The sequence below is a fragment of the Piliocolobus tephrosceles genome, chromosome 4 (genome assembly GCF_002776525.5).
Source record: "Piliocolobus tephrosceles isolate RC106 chromosome 4, ASM277652v3, whole genome shotgun sequence".
Lineage (NCBI taxonomy): Eukaryota > Metazoa > Chordata > Mammalia > Primates > Cercopithecidae > Piliocolobus > Piliocolobus tephrosceles.
The window spans coordinates 34,687,426-34,712,195 of NC_045437.1; the positions used below are offsets into that span (position 1 = coordinate 34,687,426).

Below are 24,770 nucleotides of genomic sequence, written 5' to 3' on the forward strand. Positions count from 1 at the left end.
TGAAAGTGTTACCTTATTACTTTCCCATGGAGTATGGCTTCATTCTGAGTGCCATATTCCCCAGGCACAGTAACTGAAATATAGCCACTAGACTTTTCATTCTACCCTAGCAATAGGTATACTTCTGTAATATTTTATTCCCTGTGGTAGGAGACCAGGACAGACACAGCTGGAAGGTCAGCCAGGAGATACAGTGCCAGGGGTTTAATTCTTAGAACTGGAACCAAGACAGTCAAGATAATTTCCCTGATGTGGCCAGAAACAGGAAGAGACAGAGGTGGGATCAAGCCAAGTCCTTTGAGCATGCCAGTGATGGAAACTGAGATTGGGTGAGAACTAGACTAGAAAATGAAAACAAAGCTGGCAGGTTGGAAGCTAGGCAGAACTAGAACAGAACAGAACACACATTAAACGCTTGGAAGCAAAGTGAGGAGGTTCTAGGCAATTGCCACAAATAGAGCTAGAACATCTGCAGCTTGTTTTTCTCATCTGCCAGTCATGTGGAACACAGCTGGCTCATACTAGTCTAGGAGACCCAAAGCAAATACCTAGTTAGGAATACGAAATTAACCAGGTCACGAACAGCTTCTGCCATAGAGCAGATTGTACCTACCCATTGACATGGGCTGCTCTTTCCCACTCCAGGACGCTGGACTCAGCCCAGGTGCTTGGATTTTTAGGACCTGCCAGCTCCTGACTGTTTTAAACTTGACTTCTTTCCTGTCTAGTTTTCTGGCATCTTTCAGGCTGCTTATTTGAATTTCTGACCAGTTCTAATCTATTGCTACCTATGTTCAAGTATGACAGATCCCTTCCCAAACATGGATTCACTTGGAAAAACTATTTGCAACCACAGGATTTTTGGTAATGTGAATATAGTCAATGTTCTTAAGGGATTTATTTTTCCCTAAAAGATGTTACCCATTTGTTTTAGGTGATTTGGGGATATTTCTATTTTAAAAATTAGGACTTGTCCTCCATCTTTCCTCTGAGATAAAACATCAGAAAATTGAAATACTTTAATTTGTTTTTATACCAAAAAAAATGGCATTACAACACCTCTCTCCTCCCTGTTAAGTCTCTGGCATAGTTTGTTAGGAAGATCCAAATTAATAAATTGTTTTTCTTATATTACATCTTAAATGAAATGCTTTTTGCTAACAAAAAAAAAAGAGATGCCTTAATTTAACAGAGATGCACACTTTAAATCATACTGCAGGTTGTTACTTCAGGAGATGCTTACTGTATTAGCTAATTTCACCCGTGGTATGTGGATTTTTGCTAGTTTCTGTCTATGAGGATTATACTTTCTGATCTTGTCCCTAGTTTTAGGTTATGCCTATCTTATCTGGAGGCCTAAGTCATCTTTGTACTTAGTTAAAATCACTAAAATTGAATTTCAATTTAGTCACTCACTTATTACGTTCACATATATTGAGCCTATAGTACTGATTGATTCATTCATTCAATAAATAGATATCTATTGAGTGCCTACTTCTACCAGCACTGTTCTAGGTGTTGAAGATATAAAGTTAAATAAGACAGAGATCCTTCCCTCCCAGTGTTCATAGTTTAGTAGGGATGAGAGAAAAACCATTCCAGAGAATGATGCTATGTGGATAAGAGTAGGAGGTTATGGGACACATTGGAAGGGATGAAATTCAGTTGATTTGTGAAGTATGAGTAGGCAGCAGTTGATTTAAAGGTATTAGCGCAAAACGGACCTAACCCTATAAGCTGTGAGCTTAGATTCTTCTATCTTTGTATTTTTTCCACGGCTTCATTAAATTTCAAGTCTGTAGACCAAACTAAGCTTATGGAGTGTGTTTGGGTATCCTTAACTAAGAATCACTTCCAGCATCCAGACTTTTTCAATAATCTCTGAAGATATCAATCTTGGTTATTTCTAACAATCTTCCAACGGAAACATGTAGACTGTGCAACAATTTAAAATACTATAAATGGGCAATCGGCTTGTCCCTGGTTAAGACATCATTTTCTGCCCAAGGGTTTGGGCTTGAGTTAATAAATTACCTAACGTCTCACTCACTAATACTTCTTTTTTTTTTTGGATACAATTTAACTATTAATTTGTCTATTTTCCAATAAGCCTAAAATTTTATTGCATTTTGAATAATAATAATGTACCTGTTGATAAGAGTTTTTAGAGATTCACATGATAAAAAAATTTAAGAACAGCAATTGTATAAAATACAGTTTTCCAAAATACTAGAAAATAGGTAACCAATAACTAAAATCTAATAATACAAATAAAATCTAGCATATGAGTAAGCTGGTCTTTAAATTAATTATGACCAATTATGAGAAATTATACTGAGAACTGTATTACTTTAAAAATATACTTTGACTCTCTAACTCTCTGAGTTGAGTCACTGTTAGTATAAAATTAAGAATTACGGCCAGGCACGGTGGCTCAAGTCTGTAATCCCATCACTTTGGGAGGCCAAGGCGGGTGGATCACAAGGTCAGGAGATCGAGACCATCCTGACTAACATGGTGAAACCCTGTCTCTACTAAAAATACAAAAAAAAAAAAAAAATAGCTAGGTGTGGTGGTGGGCACCTGTAGTCCCAGCTACTCGGAAGGCTGAGGCAGGAGAATGGCATGAACCAGGGAGACGGAGCTTGCAGTGAACCGAGATCGTGCCATTGCACTCCAGCCTGGGTGACAGAGCGAGACTCCGTATCAAAAAAAAAAAAAAAAAAAAAAAAAAAGAATTACTCTCCCGATTTGAATATATCTAAAAAAATAAACCCAAGATGGTAATTATAGACATGAGATTAGAACTGAAGGTTCCTGGTATCTTGTCCAGTGAAATATCCTTTACTATTTGTTGTCCAAAAAGAGACTGAAACCAGATTGTGAAATTAATTTAGGTCACAACCAGTATTTATTTTTAAAAAGGACAAAATAAATATAATAAAATATGATGCAATACAATAGGAAATAAAGCATATCACAAGTAGTGATGATAAGCATTTCATAGAATTTTTTCGTGCATTTTATATCTACCTGTACAGAAATGCTGGGTCTCAATGTAGAATGCATTTTTTTTTAAACGGGAAGACCTAGTCAAAAATGTTTGAAAGCCACTGTCTTAGAAGATGTAGTCCAAGTGGTAATTGTGCTCCAAGAGAAGCCAGGGAGCTATAGGGGTGCTTTACAGGGATTCAGACCAATAAAAATGGACGTGTCTGGTGAAAAAGACTTCCTGGACGTCTTGAATAGCTAAAGAAATGTCCATCATGATGAACATAAATTCAAATTTCCCTGAAATTTGAGGATTGGTAATGGCTACAACTACTTCTGAGGCTGCTAGTACAAGTCTTAACTATATTTTAAGTATTATAGAGTGTTGTGCCAAGGGAAAGTGGTGTGCCAAGGGAAAAGCCAGCCAAGTACACCTGCAGAGTGGTGGGCTAAGAGAAAGCTAGCCATAGATCAAGGCAGCTTGAATGTCTTGCCACGGTAGAGTTACAGTACGTTAGCTGCCCTCTAAAAGGAGCATAGCCTCATTTTATGGAGTCACTGCATACGGAATGTCTTGAAGTCAGTTTGTTAGAAGCTTCTGCCCTAAGTCCTTTGGCCACTGCAGCAAGATAATCTGTTATTGGGTCTTATCAAATATAAGTTAAAAAAAGATTGCATTTCAGGAAACCAAGGAAACTAGGAGGTATCAAAAACAGTGTAAGTGTTGTATCCCCCTAGAAGGTCCTTTCTGTCTCTTAGAGGAAAAGGCACTTGCCTTGTCTTTCTAAATGTATCAGTAATTTAATTCTGAAATATTTAGAACACACTAAATTGGGAACATCTGGGACATGTCAGGCCATGCAGATGTTGGGAAGTTCTAGTGATCCATGAAGACAAACACTGGATTATATGTACCTTCAGACTAGTACTAGCCCTCTACAAAAGCCACCTTTGAATGTCTCTAGTAAGTATTATTGTTGTAACTCTATTATTTGTTTGTTGAATTTTCTGCTAGGTGCTCTGAGATTTTATGCATTAACGAATATGTCCAAAGGCCCAGATTCTGTTTATTCAAATGGATCTAAGTAAGTCAGCTCTCCCCACTTTTTGAAAGGGTGAATGAGGAAGCTCCATTCCCAACTTGGATGTTTAGAAGTGGCAAGAATGAGAATGAGATACATGTGGTTTTTACAGGGGTAATCAACAGCATCATTCAATCACTTGGGCAACGTTACAATCAAGAAGGGAACCCAGTGGACACATGGGAGCCTAAGCTTGCCCTTGAAGTGTGCAACTCAGCCAACATTCGAGCATGTTTGTTTCCAAGTAGACTCTGTTTGTAAATGCTCATGATTCTATTAGCCATTATTCATAACAAGGAGACCAAGGATACTGACACATTAGGTCACAAAAAAATAAAAAGATACAAGAGACTAGAAGTAACCAGAATCAGAACCCCAGGTCACCATTAGGCTCCTACATTAGGGTATAGGGAGGCATGTGAGCTCTTTGGATCCAGACTAAATAGCAGAGTGGTAGGCCCATGTGATCTGTAAAGATGGGATCTGTAAAAATGGTAGATACTATGGGTCGAGGAATTCAGAATTCAGGTTCTGGAAAGGTCAGTGTAGGTCAATTAATAAAAACAGTGCTAGTGGACCAGAGGCTGTGGCTCACGCCTGTAATCCCAGCACTTTGGGAGGCTGAGGTGGGTGGATCATTTGAGTTCAGGAGTTTGAGACCAACCTGGCCAACACGGTGAAACCTCGTCTCTACTAAAAATACAAAAATTAGCTATGTGGTGGCGCATGCCTGCAATCCCTGCTATTTGGGAGGCTGAGGCAGGATAATTGCTTGATCTTGGGAGATGGAGGCTGCAGTGAGCCAAGATCGCACTACTGCACTCTGGCCTGGGTGACAGAGTGAGACACTGTCTCAAAACAAACAAACAAAAACCAGTGCTGGTGAACAGGTTGTGACTTTTTACCATAGGCAGAGTCTATTTACTTTCTGTTATAATTTTATGATCTCTGTGTAGGTAGACTAAACTTCACAGGGAGAGTCAGATCTCCTAGGTGTTGATGGATCCTAAATCTTATACTTACGCCTTCTCAAAAATGCATACTGATAGTATTTATGCAGGTGCAATTAAAATATTTTTATTAAAATCAAGACATCTTAATAATTATATCTTACATGTTCATGACAGTTTACATAAATCAGGGACTAGTACATCTACACAGAAACAGTATCTCGTTAAAGCAATTGTTTATACCATGTGATACTTACCTGGTTTTACCCACTCTGGGCATCGAAGTGTGGGCCTCATAGTCAGATGTCTATTTACAACAATACCTGAAAGAGTAAATAATATATGTTTTATTATATAAATAATTTAATCATATCTACATAGATAACAAATATGTAAAATAGAGATCTGATAAAAATTTTTGATTCCTCATCACTAGTGAACTAGTAAATCTCTTTAGCTCATTGTAGTTAAACTAATAACCATCTTTCTAATCTGAATTTCTTCCTTCTCCAGTTCTTCTTATCTCTTTTCACTCATAATGTTCCAATTTCCTCCCCTTTGAGATGCTTACCTTGACTCAGCCTTTATTTTTGGTCTTTGCTAGGAACTTCATAGGCTTTGTTTTGACAGTGATTCTGCTCAGTGTGTTCCACCAAATCCTTTATCTGCTAATCTCCACAGGTCAGCCTAAGCATTCTGTTCTCTTCACAGTGACATCCTATTCCATTGTGTTTGGCCACATTCTACAGCTAGCTTAGTGATGGAAGAGGGCTATTCGGATTCTTTGTGAGGAAGCAGGCCTTTCAGATTGGAGTGCGGCTTGATGTGGCGCTCTTACGTGCCTCCAGCAGCTGCTTGAGAACTCCTAAACTTTTTTTTTTTTTTTTTTTTTTATACTTTAAGTTCTAGGGTACATGTGCATAACGTGCAGGTTTGTTACATATGTATACTTGTGCCATGTTGGTGTGCTGCACCCATCAACTCGTCAGCTCCCATCAATTCATCATTTATATCATGTATAACTTCCCAATGCAATCCCTCCCCTCTCCCCCCTCCCCATGATAGGCCCCAGTGTGTGATGTTCCCCTTCCCGAGTCCAAGTAATCTCATTGTTCAGTTCCCACCTATGAGTGAGAACATGGCGGTGTTTGGTTTTCTCTTCTTGTGATAGTTTGCTAAGAATGATGGTTTCCAGCTGCATCCATGTCCCTACAAAGGACGCAAACTCATCCTTTTTTATGGCTGCATAGTATTCCATGGTGTATATGTGCCACATTTTCTTAATCCAGTCTGTCACAGATGGACATTTGGGTTGATTCCAAGTCTTTGCTATTGTGAATAGTGCCGCAATAAACATACGTGTGCATGTGTCTTTGTAGTAGAATAATTTATAATCCTTTGGGTATATACCCAGTAGTGGGATGGCTGGGTCATATGGTACATCTAGTTCTAGATTCTTGAGGAATTGCCATACTGTTTTCCATAATGGTTGAACTAGTTTACAATCCCACCAACAGTGTAAAAGCGTTCCTATTTCTCCACATCCTCTCCAACACCTATTGTTTCCTGATTTTTTAATGATTGCCATTCTAACTGGTGTGAGATGGTATCTCATTGTGGTTTTGATTTGCATTTCTCTGATGGCGAGTGATGATGAGCATTTTTTCATGTGTCTGTTGGCTATATGAATGTCTTCTTTTGAGAAATGTCTGTTCATATCCTTTGCCCACTTTTTGATGGGGTTGTTTGTTTTTTTCTTGTATATTTGTTTGAGTTCTTTGTAGATTCTGGATATTAGCCCTTTGTCAGATGAGTAGATTGCAAAAATTTTCTCCCATTCTGTAGGTTGCCTGTTCACTCTGATGGTAGTTTCTTTTGCTGTGCAGAAGCTCTTTAGTTTAAACTGTCTATAGTCAGAGGGCACATAGGCTTCTCACACAAGCATTGTTTCATTTAATCTTTACAACAGTCTGATGATACACATATTGTTACTACGCTGCAAAGATGACGGAATTAATGAGAGTGCAAAGCAAGCAAGTAGCAGAAGCATTATACAATAGAAACTCAAGTCATCTGATTTAAGTCTAAGACTGCTTCCTTTCAAAGGGTTAAGTGACTAAACAGCTCAAAATCATTACAATATTGACAACTTTCCACTTTAACTTGGCCTTGGAATTATCACTTTTTTATTGTAAAATTACATAATTTCTATAGCTTCTGTTTTCTTATTTGGTTAGTTTCTAATTGGCCACATTACATAAAATAATCGCCATTTGTCTAATTTGAAGTATAAATAATTCCAACGAATGAAAGCAGAAGCAAGAAATCAATTATAGTGCAATCAATAATTTTGCAGATCCAATTAGTATCTGGCTAATTTTGAACAATGCAGATTATTATTATGTGCAGAGCTCCTAGAAATACCAAAGGCAGTAAACTAAAACAAAATAATTTTTATAAATACAGGGTAGTATGTATAGAACTGGCAGTCAAATAGGATTATATTTATATACTAAATGTACTAAAATTTGTGTATAACTGCATTACACCAGTTTTAAAGAAAAACTTACTACGAGTACTTTAGGGTTTTAAAAATTTGTTTCAAAAAGTGTTTGCTTATCTGCAATGTTCTCATACCAGAAATTCTGGTGCCAAATCAGACAAGCCATTCATAACATTTACCAAATTTGATAACTTATATTCTGAGTAAGTGTGCTTTGTCAGATAATGGGTATGAAAAGAATACTGATGAAAGAAAAGCAAGAACATACGGATATACTTATTTCTATATGACATAGCATAATTATAGAAATATTGTCAAAAGTGGCCTAAACAAACTTTTCTTACTTCAAGTTATTTAAATAAATAACTCCACTTGTAGATTTAATCTGTTACTGAGGGCCACTTTGTCATATTAATTAAGAGTTAAGGATTAAAATATAATATGGACATTTATTTATAAGCCAGAAATGGGACTTGCTCATTACTTAATGATAGTGTAGTAATATTTATAAACCATACATCATCTGTTTGACTAATATGAAAAAAAGTCATTCAAATTAGTGGTCAAATTTGGCCAATCATTTTTATTTTTTTTATTTTTTATTTTATTTTATTTTTTTGAGACGGGGTCTCGCTCTGTCCCCGGGCTGGAGTGCAGTGGCCGGATCTCAGCTCACTGCAAACTCCGCCTCCCGGGTTTATGCCATTCTCCTGCCTCAGCCTCCGGAGTAGCTGGGATTACAGGCGCCCGCCACCTCGCCCGGCTAGCTTTTTTTTGTATTTTTTAGTAGAGATAGGGTTTCACAGTATTAGCCAGGATGGTCTCGATCTCCTGACCTCGTGATCCGCCCATCTCGGCCTCCCAAAGTGCTGGGATTACAGGCTTGAGCCACCGCGCCCGGCCCAGCCAATCATTTTTAAACTAGAGCTTTTCAGAGAGGTCCCCTCCAGAAAATGATTAGGAAACTTGAGCTAAATCATACACAAGACAAAGACACATATCTTCCTCAAAAAAAAAAAAAAAAAAAAAACTGACTTAAGGCAATCCAGACTAGCAGAAGTTGGCTGGTGTTTCTTAAAGAAATATAATGAAATAGAACATACCCTGTCTTTTGTTTTGGTTCCCTCTTTGGATTTCACAAGCACCTATGTTGATGAGGTAGCTCCTTTATCTCCCTAAATGGACATTGCTTATGTTTCTCTATCCCTGATCTTTGGACTGAAAAGACTTACATTAAGATGATTAAGGGCAGTGATATAATAGAAGTGCTAATAGAACTGATCATCTGAGATACAATTTTGAGGAGACTTACATGATTAAAAAAATACTAATATATCTTGGAATTTCTAATTTTCAATATTCCACTATAATTTGACATCTCTGCACTGCTGAAACAATATTTGGGGTTTTTTGAAGTTTGAATAGTTTAATAAATAGGTTATAAGTACTAATTCCAAATAATCTTAAAATATAAATTACATGTATTTCTATTCTCTCTTTGATAGAGTGCAAGTGGAATAATATCTAGATAATGAAATTATCACATAATCATGTTACTAAATATATTTTATGTGCACTGAAGATGATTTTTAAAGATCCTCAAGTGACTACAGAAAAATACCATTTTACCTATATGTGTATGTAAATTAAAAATCTTAATTCTTCTCTGACATTTATGTTTCCATTATTTTTATTTTTATGACAGAACTATTTCAGCAATTTTTGATACTTTTGAAAATACAATAAATCAATATACTAATTTACCCTCTTAACAGTGGTGAATGAGAAGTGTGACTCAATCTTTTGGTTTTAGGCAAAATATGATACATAATAGCTTTATCTGGATATCTTTTACTACTATGAATTTGAACATTTCTTTATAAACTCGTTAGCCATTTTGTTCTACTGTCAAAATTGCCCATTTACATCCTTTCCACCATTTTTCTTTTTCTGAATACCTAACTTATGTACTAAAATTCTTAACCTATTGTCAAATATATATGTATATACACATACATATATTGCAGATATTTTGCTTTTGTTTTTTGTTTTTGAAGTGTGTGAGTTATGTGTGTTTGTGTGTGTGTGCTTGAGAATGTGCAGAAGATTTTATTTTTGTAGAGTATAATCAAACTACCAACTTTTTCCTTTGTGGTTTTCAGCTTTGGTGTTGTGCTTAGAGAAACAATTGTGGAGCATATCAGTGTTTGCCCAAATTTTGATGCTGTTAGAGTTCTTGTTTATGTCATTCATTCTTCTGGTGTCAATTTATTTTTATGAAAGTATAAGGATATCTAACATTATATTTTCCAAATATATAAATAGTTATTCAAATACCAGTTGTAAAATACTCTTTCTCTGCTAATGTGAAGTATAAACCTTATTACATACTAAACTTTTACATATAATTAGATCTGTTTCTGGAATCTATATTTTTGTACACTGAATATTCTGTCCCTGCAACTCATTATTTTCATTACCATATTTTTTAAAAGCGCTTTCATAACTTATAACACTCCCATTACTTTCCTTTTTAAGTATTTTTAATGGATTGTTTTTTTGCCCATTATATATCTTCTTGCACTTTAACTTTTGTTTTGAGATGGAGTCTAGCTCTGTCGCCCAGGCTGGAGTGCAGTGGCGCAAATTTTTGTATTTTTAGTAGTAACAGGGTTTCACCATGTTGTTCAGGCTGGTTTTGAACTCCTGACCTCGTGATCTGCCCACTTCGGCCTCCCACAGTGCTGAGATTACAGACGTGAGCCACCGCGCCCCGCCCACTTTAACTTTCAAATCATTTGTCATATCAACCTTTGAGCGATGACTAGGGGGAAATGACACTAGCGCTTTTGTTGTCATTAAACATTAAGTTAGATTAATTTGGGGGAGAATTAAATGGTTTATAATTTTGAACCTTTTTATCTCACCCTCTGTTCAAGTCATTTTTCTTAATAGTCAAATTTTGAAGCTTTCTCTATATAGACTTTATAAATTTTTTAATTCCATTGATTTTGTCAGCTTTTCCAAGCAAAAAAAATTGCAAGCAAAAAACTTTTGCAAGCAAAAAATTTGCAGGCAAAAACAAAAGGACCCTTGTTGAATAAGCAGGAAAAGAAAATACTCAAAATATGGTGGGTGGCTCAAAGAGTCCATAGGTGGGCTCGAGAGTAGACTCAAGGTTAAACTTTCAAAGAAAATCACCGGAACCATCATAGCAAAATCTGACAAGAAAACTGTCACTGCCACCACCACCCCAGAGCACTAGCAGCAGTTCAGGTTATAGCTGCCACCTCTGCACAAGGAACTCTGCTCTTCAGCAGCCACCATTACTCCTAGAGATAGTGCTGCTTCTTTCTTTTTCTTATTTTGTTGCACTAGCTAGAACTTCCCAAATAATGTGACTAATAGTACTCATGATGAGCAACTTTTTCTTGTTCTTGCCTTTAATGGAAAAATGTGTAGTTTATTTTGGTTTACCATTGGTCCAGAGAGTGTTAGGAAAGGTATCTTCAATTCATAACTTACTAAGGTATGGTTTTATTTTGTTTATTTTTCTTGTATTTTTAAAATCAGAAATGAATTTTGAGTTGTATCAGTTGTTTCTTTGTCAGAATGATCATATGCCTTTATTTTTTTATTTTAACCTATTAATGAATATAGTACATAGGCTTTCTAGTATTTAACCTTCCTTGGAGTCATGAAATAATTCTTATTCAGTCATGGTGGGATAAAGTCAACATCATATACTGAATATGAGTACATGTTCTAGGATCTGACTGCCTGGGTTCCAATCTAGGTTTTGCCATTACTCTTTATTGTGACCATGGAAAAATAACTTAGTCTTTGCAATACTCAGATTTTTCTTCCATAAATCGGGAAGATAATCATAATACTACATGTGTAAGGGTTGTATGAGAATCGTTTGACATAATGCATGAAAACAACAGTATATGCTACGTAGTATGCAGTCAATGTCAATTAGTATCTTTATTGTCTGTTAATATTATGTTGATTTTAATGTTGATGCATGATTTGTGCCAAGTATTTCCAAGGGAGATTGGCTTGTAGTTTTCTTTTGGGATGTTGTTTTTGTCAATTATCTTTGATACCTTTTCTGTATAAGGGTTATATTAGTCTTGCCAAATAAACAGGAAAGCTTTCTATCTTCTTCTATACTCCAGAAGACTTTTAAACATTTAAATTTCTGTTCAGTTAAGGAAAGAAAATTTTTCTGTAAACGATTAGTGTCTTCAATTTTCATAAGTATAGTTCTATGACATCTTTTTCATTTATTTCATGGCTTTTATTTTTTCAAATATTTTACATAATTTTAATCATTTATACTTCCTTAGAATATCATTTATTACCATGCAGTTATAAGTCCAAATTTACTATAGTATAGTTGTACCTAACATCTTCTTTTTCTTCCCGCTTCCTACTTTTATTAAAATTATGCCATGCAAAATACTTCTGTAACATTTGTTACACATTGTTACAGAAGTATATTGCATGATGCTAGGTTTGGGGTATGACTGAACCTGTCACCCAGCTAATGAGCATAGTTCCCAATAGGTAGTTTTTTAGCCCTTGCCACTCTCCACGTCTCCTCCCTCTAGTAGTCCCCAGTGTTCACTATTCTCATCATTATGTCCATGTGTACTCAGTGTTTAGCTCCCACTTATAAGTGAGAACATGCAGTATTGATTTTCTGCTTCTGCATTAGTTTGCTTAAGATAATGGCCTCCAGCTGCACCCATATTGCTGCAGAGGACATGACATCATTCTTTTTTATGGTTGTGCACTATTCCATGGTGTACATATACCACATTTTCTTTATCCATTCCATTCTTCATGGGTACTTCGGTTGATTCAATGTTTTTGCTATTGTGAATAGTGCTATGATGAACAGAGGGTACATGTGTCTGCTGTTACCTTTTTTCCTATTATGTTACGACATTTATACTTACTATTCTTCACTTTTGTGTCGAAGTAGTAGAAATTTCATTATCATTATTAATAAGGATAAGTTTTAGAATTTTATCAATAAAGAGTATCTGGATAGTTTTACTCTAATTTATTAATTTCCATTTTTATTTTTACAGGTTTCTTCTTCCTAGTTTGATTATTTTAAAATTACTTTTATTCCCTATTTTAATGTCTACTTTGTTTATTTTGCTTCTTTTTAATATTTTTATTGATACATAATAAACACATGTATTGATGCATTTATAAAATATGTAATAATCAAATCAGGGTAATTGGGATATCTGTCATATTAAGCATTTATCTTTTCTTTATGCTAGGAACATTTAAATGGTTCTCTGCTGGCTATTTTGACATATTCAATAGAATATTATTTACTCTAGTCACTCTACTGATTTATTGAACACCGCACCTCGATCAAGGCATTTTAGGCTAAGGGGTATTTTCCTATGTATACAGTTTGATCCCACCCCATATTTTTAATAAATCTGTTGTTTTAATGTTCCTTTTAGACTTTATAGTCTCAATTTCCTCTTTCATACAAGAATCATTTTTAAAGAATTCTTTTCATTTTAAATATTCATTTTTTTCTATGTTTCTGAAATCAACTTCTAATTATATTACATGGAAGTCAGAGAATGTGATCTGTACAGTGTTTTTTCCCTCCATCTAATCATTTGATCATTTCATCAAGAAACCTGAATAAAGTGGGAGTTAAACACGGTAGACTTAGAGATATTGAGCATGAAAATTCTCTTTTATCTTTATTACTTTAAAATATTATAAAATAAAGTTTATACTTGCATAAGATAGCAGAGAAATGCTTACTGTCTTTTATCTGCTTACTGGTGATAACATCAATTTAAATGTCTTAATGTTCAACCTAGATTACAAAATGTCTCAATTTATATGCTCACTTTCATAAGCTATTTTATTTTTTATTTTTTTGCTTTTATGTAGGAAGCATTTTTCTGCCCTCTACTATGAAAGTATTATTAATGTTATTCCTCATTTTTACAATATAATTAAAGTATTGGTTGGCTTTTGTTGGCTATGATTTGGATTTACTTTTAACTTTTAAATATTTCATATACCTAAATTCCACTTTTCAGAATATTTCTGTTTATTTGATCATTATTTTTACAGAACATGGTTGGAGAGTGGGCCTTACCAGAAGAAATGGTTGACAATTTACCACCCTCCAACAATTGCATACTGGGCCATATTCTTCACAGGCTAGTTGAAAAATCTCTTCCTCCTCGAGCAGTATCAACAACACCTGAATTACCTTCATTTGCTGTTAAAGGATGCTTACTGGGGAAAACATTAAGTGGAAAAACTACCATTTTAAGGTCTCTACAAAAAGGTAGAATTTCTTCTCCTGCTCTGCCTGCCATTAGGTCCTATTTACACTGACTGTAGCTGCAAATGTCTATGTCTAAAAAAAAAAAAAAAAAAAAAAATACAAGAAGCATTGCTGATATGTTGGGAAATCTCTGTCATCAAAAATTTTATAATTTTCCAGGCTATGATTATTCAGCCATAAAAATGAGTGAAATGTTGATACATGCTACAACATGGATGATCCTTGACCACATTATGCTAAGTGAAAAAAGCCAGACACAAAAGGTCACATAATGTATGAACCCACTTGTATGAAATATCCAAAATAGGCAAATCCATAGAGAAAGAAGTCGAATTATTGGATGCGAGAGGCAGGGGTAGGGGAATGAGTGACAGCTCAATTGATTTGGGATTTCCTTTCAGGGTGATTAAAAATTTCAGGAACAAAATAATGGTGATGGTTGCACACATTGTGAATGTCTAAGTGTTACTGAAATGTATCCTTTAAATGATGGAAGTGCTTAACTTTATGTTATATGAATTTTATCACAATTTGTATCTATTTTATTTTTACTTATTTATTTATTTTTTTGAGATGGATTTATTTTTTCATGCCACCACACCTGGCTAATTTTTGTATTTTTAGTAGAGACGGGGTTTCACCATGTTGGCCAGGATGGTCTCAATCTCCTGATCTCATGATCCACCCACCTCGGCCCCCCAAAATGCTGGGAATACAAGCATGAGCCACCACGCCAGGCCTTATCACATTTTTTAAAAAGAAGCTTGATCCACCTGGGTGCGGTGGCCCATGCTTGTAATCCCTGCACTTTGGGAGGCCGAGATGGGTGGATCATCTGAGGTCAAGAGTTTGAGACCAACCTGTCCAACATGGTGAACCCCATCTCTACTAAAAATACAAAATTTAGCCAGGTGTGGTGGCGTGCACCTGTAATCCCAGCTACTCAGGAGGCTGAGGCAGTAGAATTGCTTGAACCCGGGAGACGGAGATTGCAGTGAGCCGAGATAATGCCACTGCACTCCAGCCTGGGCCACAGAGCAAGACTGTCTCAAACAAAACAAAACAAACCAAACAAAAAATAAGCTTGATCCAAAAGATAGTTCTAGAGGGCCTGAAAGACAGTGTTAGAGGGCAAAACCAGCACATAAAGACAATTTCCATTTCCCAAATGAAAAGCTATTTATAAGATTATATTTTGTACTTTAGACTTTCCTATGCGGATACTTTCTATTGACACTCTTGTCCAAGAAGCTATCCAAGCATTTCATGACAATGAAAAAGTCAGTGAGGTTCTATCAATTCAGAAAAAAGATGAAGAAGATGCTCTACCAGTTCTGCAAGAGGAGATTAAAGAAAGCCAGGCAAGTATGATTCTAGTTTTCTCTTCTGTGCCTAGCACATTAGAAATTTGGAGCTGGATGGAATTTAAAAGGTCTTTAGACCAGGTAAAATTTTAGGTTCTGCAAAATCTAGAGAATAAATATTTAAGTTAAATATTTAGGAAAAATTTTAGGCCAAGAGGTAAAATCGAGGCTATTATGTGGGTACTTGTATAACAAGAGAGAAAACTCCTGCTTCCCACCAGTTTGTCTGGGTGGACCGTCTTGTGTGATGGGCCCCCTCTGGGTCTAGTAGCCGTCAGCTGGAGCCATTCTCCTGATGAAAGAGCCACTAGCTGGTAAGTGGGGGTGGGTGAAGTGATTGAATTGTGGAGGTTGGGAGGGTGGCATATAATTCTTTTGCGGGAACTGAAGAAGTCACCAACTCCTGCACGGAGATCCTCCCACCCAGCTTCTGGCAGTTGCCAACATCAAAGTGCCCAGTGTATAGTCAGAGACCAATGCTGGCCCTGGGCAGGGGTTGAGGCAGATGTAGAATCCCAGCAGGTACAGAGGTAGAGAAGGACTTCAGTCTCTGTCTCCAGTCTCACACTGGTCACCTGCTGAAGTAGAATCCCAGCAAGTACAGATGTAGAGGAGGACTCCAGTCTCTGTCTCCAGTCTCACCATGCTCAGCTGCTGAAGTGGTGTTCAGAAACTTTATGAAAACTGTCAGCAGGCCTTTGTGGTCTATGAGCTGTGGTATGCTGACACCTGGTCTATATTAGTAGATCTCAGTTGGGGGATGGCTCTCTGAAAGGTTTACCTGCATCATATTCCCATCAATATTGCATCTCGTTTCATTATTGCATGATGATTCCTGGGGTGGAGGGGTGAATAGGAAAATGTAGCCCCACCTTCAGAATCCTTGATGTAGTCCAGCTCCCTCATTCTACAGAGCAGACAGTAAAGACCCTAAGCATGAATTGGTTTGCTTGGCGTCAGAAGGCTTGTCAATGGCTTCTCTATGATTAAGGTTCCAGATCGTAAGTCCACTACTCTTTCCTCTCTCTACCTTATGCTGCCTCTGCAACTGAATGAATTAGCTGATAATCTGATCCAGATCATTTGCATAGCCTGAAATAATAAATGTCATTTAACAATTAATTTTGAAAATAACTGGGAGAAGTGTTCTTCATGGTGGACTATCTCTTCTTCCATGTTGTAATATCTTTATATTTTAATCAATAAAGTAATAGATAATGTACATTTTTTAAAAATTACCCTATGGCTATGACTGACATCTCTAGGATTGTTCAAAATGGTTTTCCGTAAATTCTACCCTTTCCTCAGGTTCCACTATCTTTTCAAAATAGTAATTGGCATATTTTACATAGTAATTGAAGATCATTCAAAAGACAGATTACATCACAGGTTACTGTGTATTTCTATAAGTGCAATTATCCAATCTTGTTTGTTTCTGGAAATAAGAATTTAGGACTGAAACTTTAATCTCCTTTAAAATCATTAATGTTATAGATAAAAAGTATTTGTTCTCAAACCTTTACTTACAGATATAAAATTAGGAGAATAATTAAAATACAGCAATGGTAAAATCCCTCCTTGTGTTTGTTTTCTCTCCAAAGGATCCACAAAATGTATTTTCAGCTGGTCCAGTTTCAAATGAAGTATTACCAGAAACAGAAGGTGAAACGATACTTAGTAAGATCTCAAAACAAATCATCTATTATTTACGTTAGAGAGAGAAACAATGAGAACACATATATGTGAGCACAAACATGCTTTCAGGGAAATAAACAGGAACCAAAGGGAGTTTTATATAGTTGTCTACATATGGCCATTTGACAGAGGGAACAAGATCTTTCCTACAACTGGGCATGAGACGAAAATTACAAGAAAATCTTTTGAATCTCCTTCAAGTAGTTAATTAGTTTTGCTGCTATTATGAAAGAAGCCAGGATAAATCATCCTCATTCTTCCTGTCTGTGCAACGGGACAGACAGTCTTTTCTTGTTCTCACCTGTGTGTAAGACTGTGTATATGAGTACAATTGGGGCTTTCTACGAATGTGCTCCTGCTTTGTTTATTGTATTGCAGAAGGCTGTAGGGGCTGGTCTTTTTAACCTATATGCACAGTGGTTCCTAAGTTTATTCTCAGCCTTGGGCACTGCCAATACAACTAAGTTTCCCAAACATAACAAAAAGTTATCTCCCTTGGGATCTGGGCTGCAGTCCTTCAGATCCTTTGTAGAACCATTGAAGGAAAACAATTTTAACTATTAAATATTTTTTCCTGTATGTGCTAGTGAAGGCTTTGCCACATTAAATAGCTTCCTCATATTCTAGCATGAAGTGAGCTCGTCCTGTGCTATCATTATTATTGCCATTACTATTGAACAATGTCCAGGTTTACTATGAGCATACAACACTCCAGAGAGGTTGGACTTTCCTTTCTTAAGAGGATGCTATCTGTCCCTTATTCCTGTTATCTGTTTCTTAATAGATAATTTTAGTTGATTTTTTTAAACTATTATAAATATTTTATTACATATTTTATTATACATTAGTCTAAGTAATTATAAACACACTCTTAAAACTTCTCTTTTTTTCATAGAATTTAAGTTAAAACAGTTCTGACTTCTAGAGTCATCTGCTTTTAAGATGTTTATCTGTAACTTGGTAATTCAGGAAAATAAAAGTCTAAAAAAATAATATTTTAACATTTTTTTGAAAAACTTGACTGTCTTCTGAAAAGCGACCCCCGACTGTGTTAAAGTATTCCTAATGATATTTTTATGAGCTCAGATCATGCAGGAAGGGAGGGAGGAAGGGAGGGAGATAGGGAGGGACCACCAAGACACAGAGTGGCCAGGATCTTAATGGTGTGAGTGAAGGTAAAAGCTATGCTGTGGTGATTCTATTACTTCCTTCCTCTGAGTATCTCAGGCATAGCTGGATCTGATAACCCTTATGTCCAAAACCATAGATGGTCAAATACTGCTGTGGTTGTTAGGTGTAAATACCAGAAATGTGTTTTTACCACTTTTCCTATTGCTAGGTGCTAATGCTGATAAAACACCAAAAGCTGAAGAAGTCAAAGCCAGTGATAGTTTCTTAAAAGTAAGTATTATGATCTAATTTTAGCTACTAGCATATTAAAACATGTCATGATTAATGGCATTTTGGAGTGTCTTCAAATGCAATGAAACGGCAATGTGCTCTTCTTTGGTTTCAAAGTAAATTTGATGGTATAATATTAGGTCATCTGACTTTACTTAGCATTCTTTGTATTCTCAATATTCATATTGAAAGCAGTGGAAATTACTCTTCATTTTTGCCAGGGTAATAAATATGTGCTTTTAAAAATTTTAGACTGAGGCCAAATTCATTTCATCTTTACCATTTAATTTATGACTTTTATTTCACTCATATCCTCTTTACCTTTAAATATTTTTTCCAGAGTTTATCTTTACTCTTGTTGGTGACTCTACAGAATTTTTTTTATTAATTCCTGAAAAAATGTTTACAACAGTTCACTCACTATTTCTGCTAATGGAAACTAATCAGTCGTCAAATAAAATGACCAGATTAAACCAAGTGAAATTTTATTGTTTGTATTACATTTGATTTTTTTATTATGCATCTCATCATGAAAAACAGTTTTATAATATTTTATGTTTCAAAACTGCTTAAAGATAGAAAAAGTTTTGGAAGGAAGGATATACACCAAACTGTAAACAAGATGAGCAATGGGAGAGAAATGGGTTCAGAAAAAGCAGAAAAAGGAGACTTACAATTTTTACTCTGTGAATTTGAAATATGAACTAGCAGAAAGGATAATTATGTTTTATATTTACCTTTATTGATTTTAAAATCTCACAAATTCCATATTCAATTCAATTCAAAGAGCTTATGTTGTTTTGTATAGTGTTTTAATAACTTGGATATATCAGTGAATACAAAAGACAGGATTCCCTGCCCTTGTGGTGTTTATGTCTCTCTAATGGAGAGAGACATAATAAACTATGAACATAGAGATAAATATGATATTGAAGATGATGATGAGTGTCATGAAAAAAGGAAACATGGAGTAGAGCAAGGGGAGCAGGAGCACAGGCCAAGGGCAGTGAAAGAGGCACAGTTGGTCACCTTATGACATCGGGCAGGCCTCCTTGGGAAAGGGAGCCTTAAGCAGATTCAAAGAGGTGAGAGAACCAGCCCACTGGATCGGGGGAAGTGTTCTAGGCTGTGAGAATAGTGAGGCAGGAAAGTGCCTGGCCAGCTGGACTAGAGAGTATTTAGTAAGGGATGAGGTTAGAGACATGGGTGAGAAAGAAAAAGAATCAGGTCAGTCAGGGCCTCAGGCAATAATTAGGACATTTGGAGTAAAAGGGAGAATTTTAACAGGGCTTGGAATAGAGCCATACCATTTGACATAACATTCTCACTCTGGCGGCTGAGCTAAGAATAGACTCTTAAGTAAGTTCCTCTTTCAGTGATATTGAGTAGCTTGTATTGGACTAACCTACAAATAACAAGTATAAACACTAGGCAAAATAGAAAAGATAATTATTTGAGGGCTAAAAGAAGAGAGCAAACAAGCAAGCAGCAAACAACAGGCAGAAAATCTGTGGAATTTGACCATGGAAAGATAAGAACTTCACTGGGCAAGGGCCATGTTTATATGGGGTTTCCCCAGAGGGCATGCCCCTGTCTGCATGGCATGAGTGGCTAGAGCCCAAGCAGAGGGCTCAATCTTTCTTATTTAAGGTATTAGAGAATTAAGTTTGGGGATGCAAGAGCAGCTGCAATTGAAGAGTACAATCTTGGAAGGGAGGGAGCCTCGAAGGAAGAGCCTCAAATTCTGTGCACACATTTTCCTGAAATGCTTCCCTGACTCCCCAGCTGTGCCACATGATCAGTGTCGTCATCAGAGAGCATGGTCATTTAATTGACTTTTCCTCCAAACATTTGGAATTTGACTTTTAAATTAGCCATCTTCTGTCATTTCTTGTTTATTTTCCCAGCTCACTACGCGTGCTCAACTTGGTGCACAATCAGAACAGTTGCTGAAGAAAGGAAAGAGCATTCCTGATGTGCTGCTTGTTGACATCATGGTAAATGCTATTAAGTATGTATTGCATCTTTCTTCCTCTTATCTATTTAATATATTCTTTATCACACAAAGATGTATCCAGAATAATACGGAAATTTTTTTGTTTTAGTATCTCATAAGTTTCACTCATCTGTATAAGAAAATATATAGCAATGAAAAGATAGATATATTTTGTGATTTACATGCCTATATTCCACTTCTTCTCCCATACCAAGCTTGACTTCTTTTACCCAGATATGAATAAAGTCAGATTCTATTACCTGTGGGGAGTTCAAGGAGAAATTGAGTAATTGGAAAAGCCAAGGGAAACACTCAATTGTGTGGTCATAGACCACGGGGAAAAAAGAAGCCATAGAGACTTGGCTGATGAATGTAATAAAGAGAGAAGGCCAAGTAGGCTGGATAAAACTGTCAAAAAGGCCCCTGAGAAAGAGCTGCGGACAACTTGGAGTAGGTGAGGAAGCAGAACTGAGTAGTGAGATGTGGAATGTGGAACCAATGAGACCAAGAGAGATGAGGAAGGAGGGCTGAGAGTTCTACTCTGCATCTGGAATGGACTTCCCTTAGTGTTTTCTTAAAAGATGATATTAAAGATGTAAGTTGCTTCTCAGTGATGATGTGTCTAGAAATCAGATCACAGGGGTGCCCAGAGCTAAGAGGGACCTCACTCTAATAGTTGTAACATTTCTCAGAAGTGATGTAAAGCATGTTTCAGCCATGGGATTCTTTGCTCCTGCTCCAAAGAATAATGTATATGAAAAGCATCAGATATAAAGCAGTTCTTCACTTTAGTTTCAGTGGAACTGAAACCTCCACACCCCATCGTCAGAACTCCATTACCCTCCTTCCACTACCACTATCCTCATTGCCCCTAAGGCTCCTCCAGATGACAGTCATCAGTGTGAAATCTTTGATCCAGTCTAAATCTATCATTTTTCTATAAGGAAAGGGAGGCACATGACAGTTCAGTGAGGTACTCCAGTTACGTGTCTGGCTAGTGGTGTAGCCCCAGCCAAAGTCCAGGTCTCCTGACTCCCCATCATCTCATGTCCTCACACTAAGGCTGAACAAGGGTGGCCCTCACCTCCCACTTCCTCTGAAGTGGCTCCTGTGACTGTGGGTGGAGGAAGGAACTCAAGGAAATTATCTTTCCCATCTTAGGCCAATGAATCAACAAATTTGTTCTATGCAGAATGCTTCACCAAGCTCTAGACAAGTTATAAAACCAAATTGAAGTCTTTTCCTGCTCTTAATAACCTAATGAGAGAAATATAGACAGTGACATGAAGATAGCTTGATACTATGGAAAGATCATTGGATTTGGGTGATTTTTAGTTTCATGACTTTGCACAAGTAATGAAATTTCCTTTAACTTCTGTTTTCCCCCTCCTTCCTTGCTACACTATTGGAAGGATCATATGCAGGCCCCAAAGTAGACTCAGAAACCTTTGGAAAAGAAATTCCATTGTTTAATATGAGTTTTGACAGAAATAAATGAAATTATACGTTTGAATCCAAAGGCCAAAAACACAATCTTGCATAATTTAAGGGCTTAGAAGAACACAGTCTAAGTTTATGCCTTTCTCACCTTGTTTTCCAGCTGCAAATGAAAACAATAATTATTCAACACCCATTCTCTAAAGAGGACACTGTGCTGAGTGCAAAACCCCAATTGCACTTCAGCATCCTATAATCTAACTGAGATTTTAAAAGACTCACTTGAATTTGTGTTAAGCAGAGAAATATAACCACTTGCATGGCAAAGTGAAAGTCAGAGAAACTGAGATCAGGATACTATGACTCTACACAGGCTTGGGTGGGATAGAAAGAGCTCTCCAGGTTGGCAGTACTAGTATCCAGTATGTGCTAAGCTCTGTGCCAAGTTTTTAAAATGCATCATTTCAGTTCATCCTCACAACTGCCTTATGAAGTATGTTATGTTACTCCATTGTATAAATTAGGAAACTGAGGTGCAAAGGAGGAACAGTCTATGAACACAATATAGAAAATGCAATTCATACTCACATAACATTGAGGAGATGAGTTTGTTTGAGGTAAATGGTGCAAAATTGTAAGGGATAACAAGTTATAGAGAAATAAGGTGTTGATATGGTTTGACTGTATCCCCATCCAAATCTCATCTTGAATTGTAGCTCCCGTAATTCCCACAACACGTGGGAAGGACCTGGTGGGAGATGACTGAATCATGGGGGCGGGTTTTTCCCATGCTGTTCTTGTGATAGTGAATGAGTCTCACAAGATCTGATGGTTTTAAAAACGGGAGTTTCTCGGCACAAGCTCTCGATTTGCCTGCTGCCATCCATGTGACTTGCTCCTCTTTGCCTCCTGCCATGATTGTGAGGCCTCCCCAGCCTTGTGCAACTGTGAGTCCAATTAAACCTCTTTCTTTGTAAATTGCCCAGTCTTGGGTACGTCTTTATCAGCAGCATGACAAGGGACTAATACAGGTGTGGTCAGTTAATTTTAATGTGTTAAAACTTCTGGAATAGATTTGGAGGGCAGCAAGTATTCACAAAAGTATTTTAAGCAAGGGAGTGATTGTGGCACATTAATAAACCTAATCTTTTAGCTATAAAGTAATGAAATTCATGCAGTAGGAAGTTATTGTGGAACTGAAAGAAAAAGGAAAGATTTATGGTATTATTTCCAAAGTATTTGTGTCTAACAAAATATTCATGAGTTGTCCTGTTTCAATTTAGCGAGATACCTGTGAATCAGCACTGGATCCTAGATGGTTTTCCAATGACTTTAAACCAAGCACAGCTTCTGGAAGAAGCTCTTACAGGCTACAATAGAAACCTCACAGAACTGGAGAGAAAAAAAGCACAAAAATCCACATTGGCTATTGATCCTGCGACTTCCAAAGAAGTACCTCTTCCCTCTCCTGCATTTGATTTTGTCATATTATTAGACATTTCAGATACTTCCTCAATGAGTCGCATGAAGGATATAATAGGTAAGCTGGACACCTTTTTGATGATCTTTTACAATGAAAACTTTATTTGTTCTTTGAATCAGTGAATACTCCCATTTACAATTATAAGTGAGTACAGAATAATCCACTTCAGCCTATCAAAGAATTATCTAGCTGAGCACAGTTGCCTCTTGCTTTGACTGTTAGCATTCAGCACTGTGGACAAAGCCTGGAACTAGTGAATTACAGTCCAACTGTAGCATCTCACTGAACCTTTCCATCAACTTGGGAGTTCCCCTGGCATAGGGGTGTTTTTTTGAGATGTGTGCATATGGAGGAGTGCTTTGTGGCTGTCTAGCATGTTTTGGTGGGTCACCCTCCTGAGGGTCATAAACCACATCTGTGCTGTAAGAAAGGATCTGATAACATCCTTTTCTTGGACTGAGTATTAACTCTGAAGAGCAAGTATCAGTCAGCTGAAGACTTCACATGATGGGATTAAATCTTCTTGCAAAAATTCATAATTTAACTATTTTTCAATGTTGAAAAAAAATCCTTTATTCCACAAATTATATACTTATGGGTAAAAGCACTTCTTGAACCTTGGCTTTCTTACATATGACGTATCTGACCTTGAGAAAGTTACTTTATTATTCTAAGCCTTGGTGTCACAACCTATGTGATAAAATGGCTCGTTGTTTTGTTGTGGGTATTAAATGAGATCAGAGTTAACATGTTTAGAACAGAATCTGGCACATGATAATAAGCCTGTGGTAAATACATCAGGGAAAAATGATGGAAGACTTTGAAATCGACAAATGATTACCTGCACATGATTTTACTAGAAGGCTGACTATTGCCTCTTGGGGCCTTGGGGATGCCTGATTCTATAAGAGTCTGTGTTTTTCATTGGTTTTGACTCAACTCTTCTATAACATTATAAATAGTAGGAAATTGATAGTAATGCAAATGATTCTTGTTCTTAGAAATGAAAGTAAACTTTGTTCAGCTAAGACAATTTCCACACTGTAAAAAAGATGATTTGAAATACTTGAGCCCAAGAGTTTGAGATCAGCCTAGGCAACATGGCAAGGCCCTGTCTCTACAAAAAATAAAAATATTAGCCCAACATGGTGACACATGTCTCTGATCCTAGCTACATGGGAGGCTGAGGTGGGAGGATCACTTGAGCCCAGGAATTCACCGCTGCAATGAGGTATGATCACACCACTGCACTTCAACCTGGGTAACAGAGTGAGACCCTGTCTCCAAAAAAATCATATTGCTCTATACATAATAACCAGACTTTACTGAGGAGAGCAAAGGAATAAGTGTTTAGAAGCAGCAGCTAATGGTGAAGAAGAAAGCCTGGGACATCAGTGTCTCATAAGCCAAAGGAGGACAAATCTTCAAGGCAAATGTGTCATGTAATCCCCCTTCCAGACCAGCAGGAGCCTAGGCTGAGTGGGAGCCTAGCCACTAGGGTCGGGTGCAGCATGGGATT

At 36.8% G+C, this 24,770-nt stretch overlaps 1 protein-coding gene across 1 annotated transcript in view; it reads left to right on the top strand.

Annotated features, from left to right (window-relative positions):
- Positions 1–24,770, top strand: part of SPEF2 (sperm flagellar 2) — a 193,620-nt gene that overhangs the window by 63,451 nt on the left and 105,399 nt on the right. The window contains exons 11-16 of the mRNA XM_023216523.2: positions 13,656–13,875; positions 15,082–15,236; positions 16,841–16,916; positions 18,274–18,335; positions 20,243–20,346; positions 23,052–23,308. Of these exons, the coding sequence (XP_023072291.2) occupies positions 13,656–13,875; positions 15,082–15,236; positions 16,841–16,916; positions 18,274–18,335; positions 20,243–20,346; positions 23,052–23,308 (874 nt within the window). The remainder of the gene's footprint in view (positions 1–13,655; positions 13,876–15,081; positions 15,237–16,840; positions 16,917–18,273; positions 18,336–20,242; positions 20,347–23,051; positions 23,309–24,770) is intronic.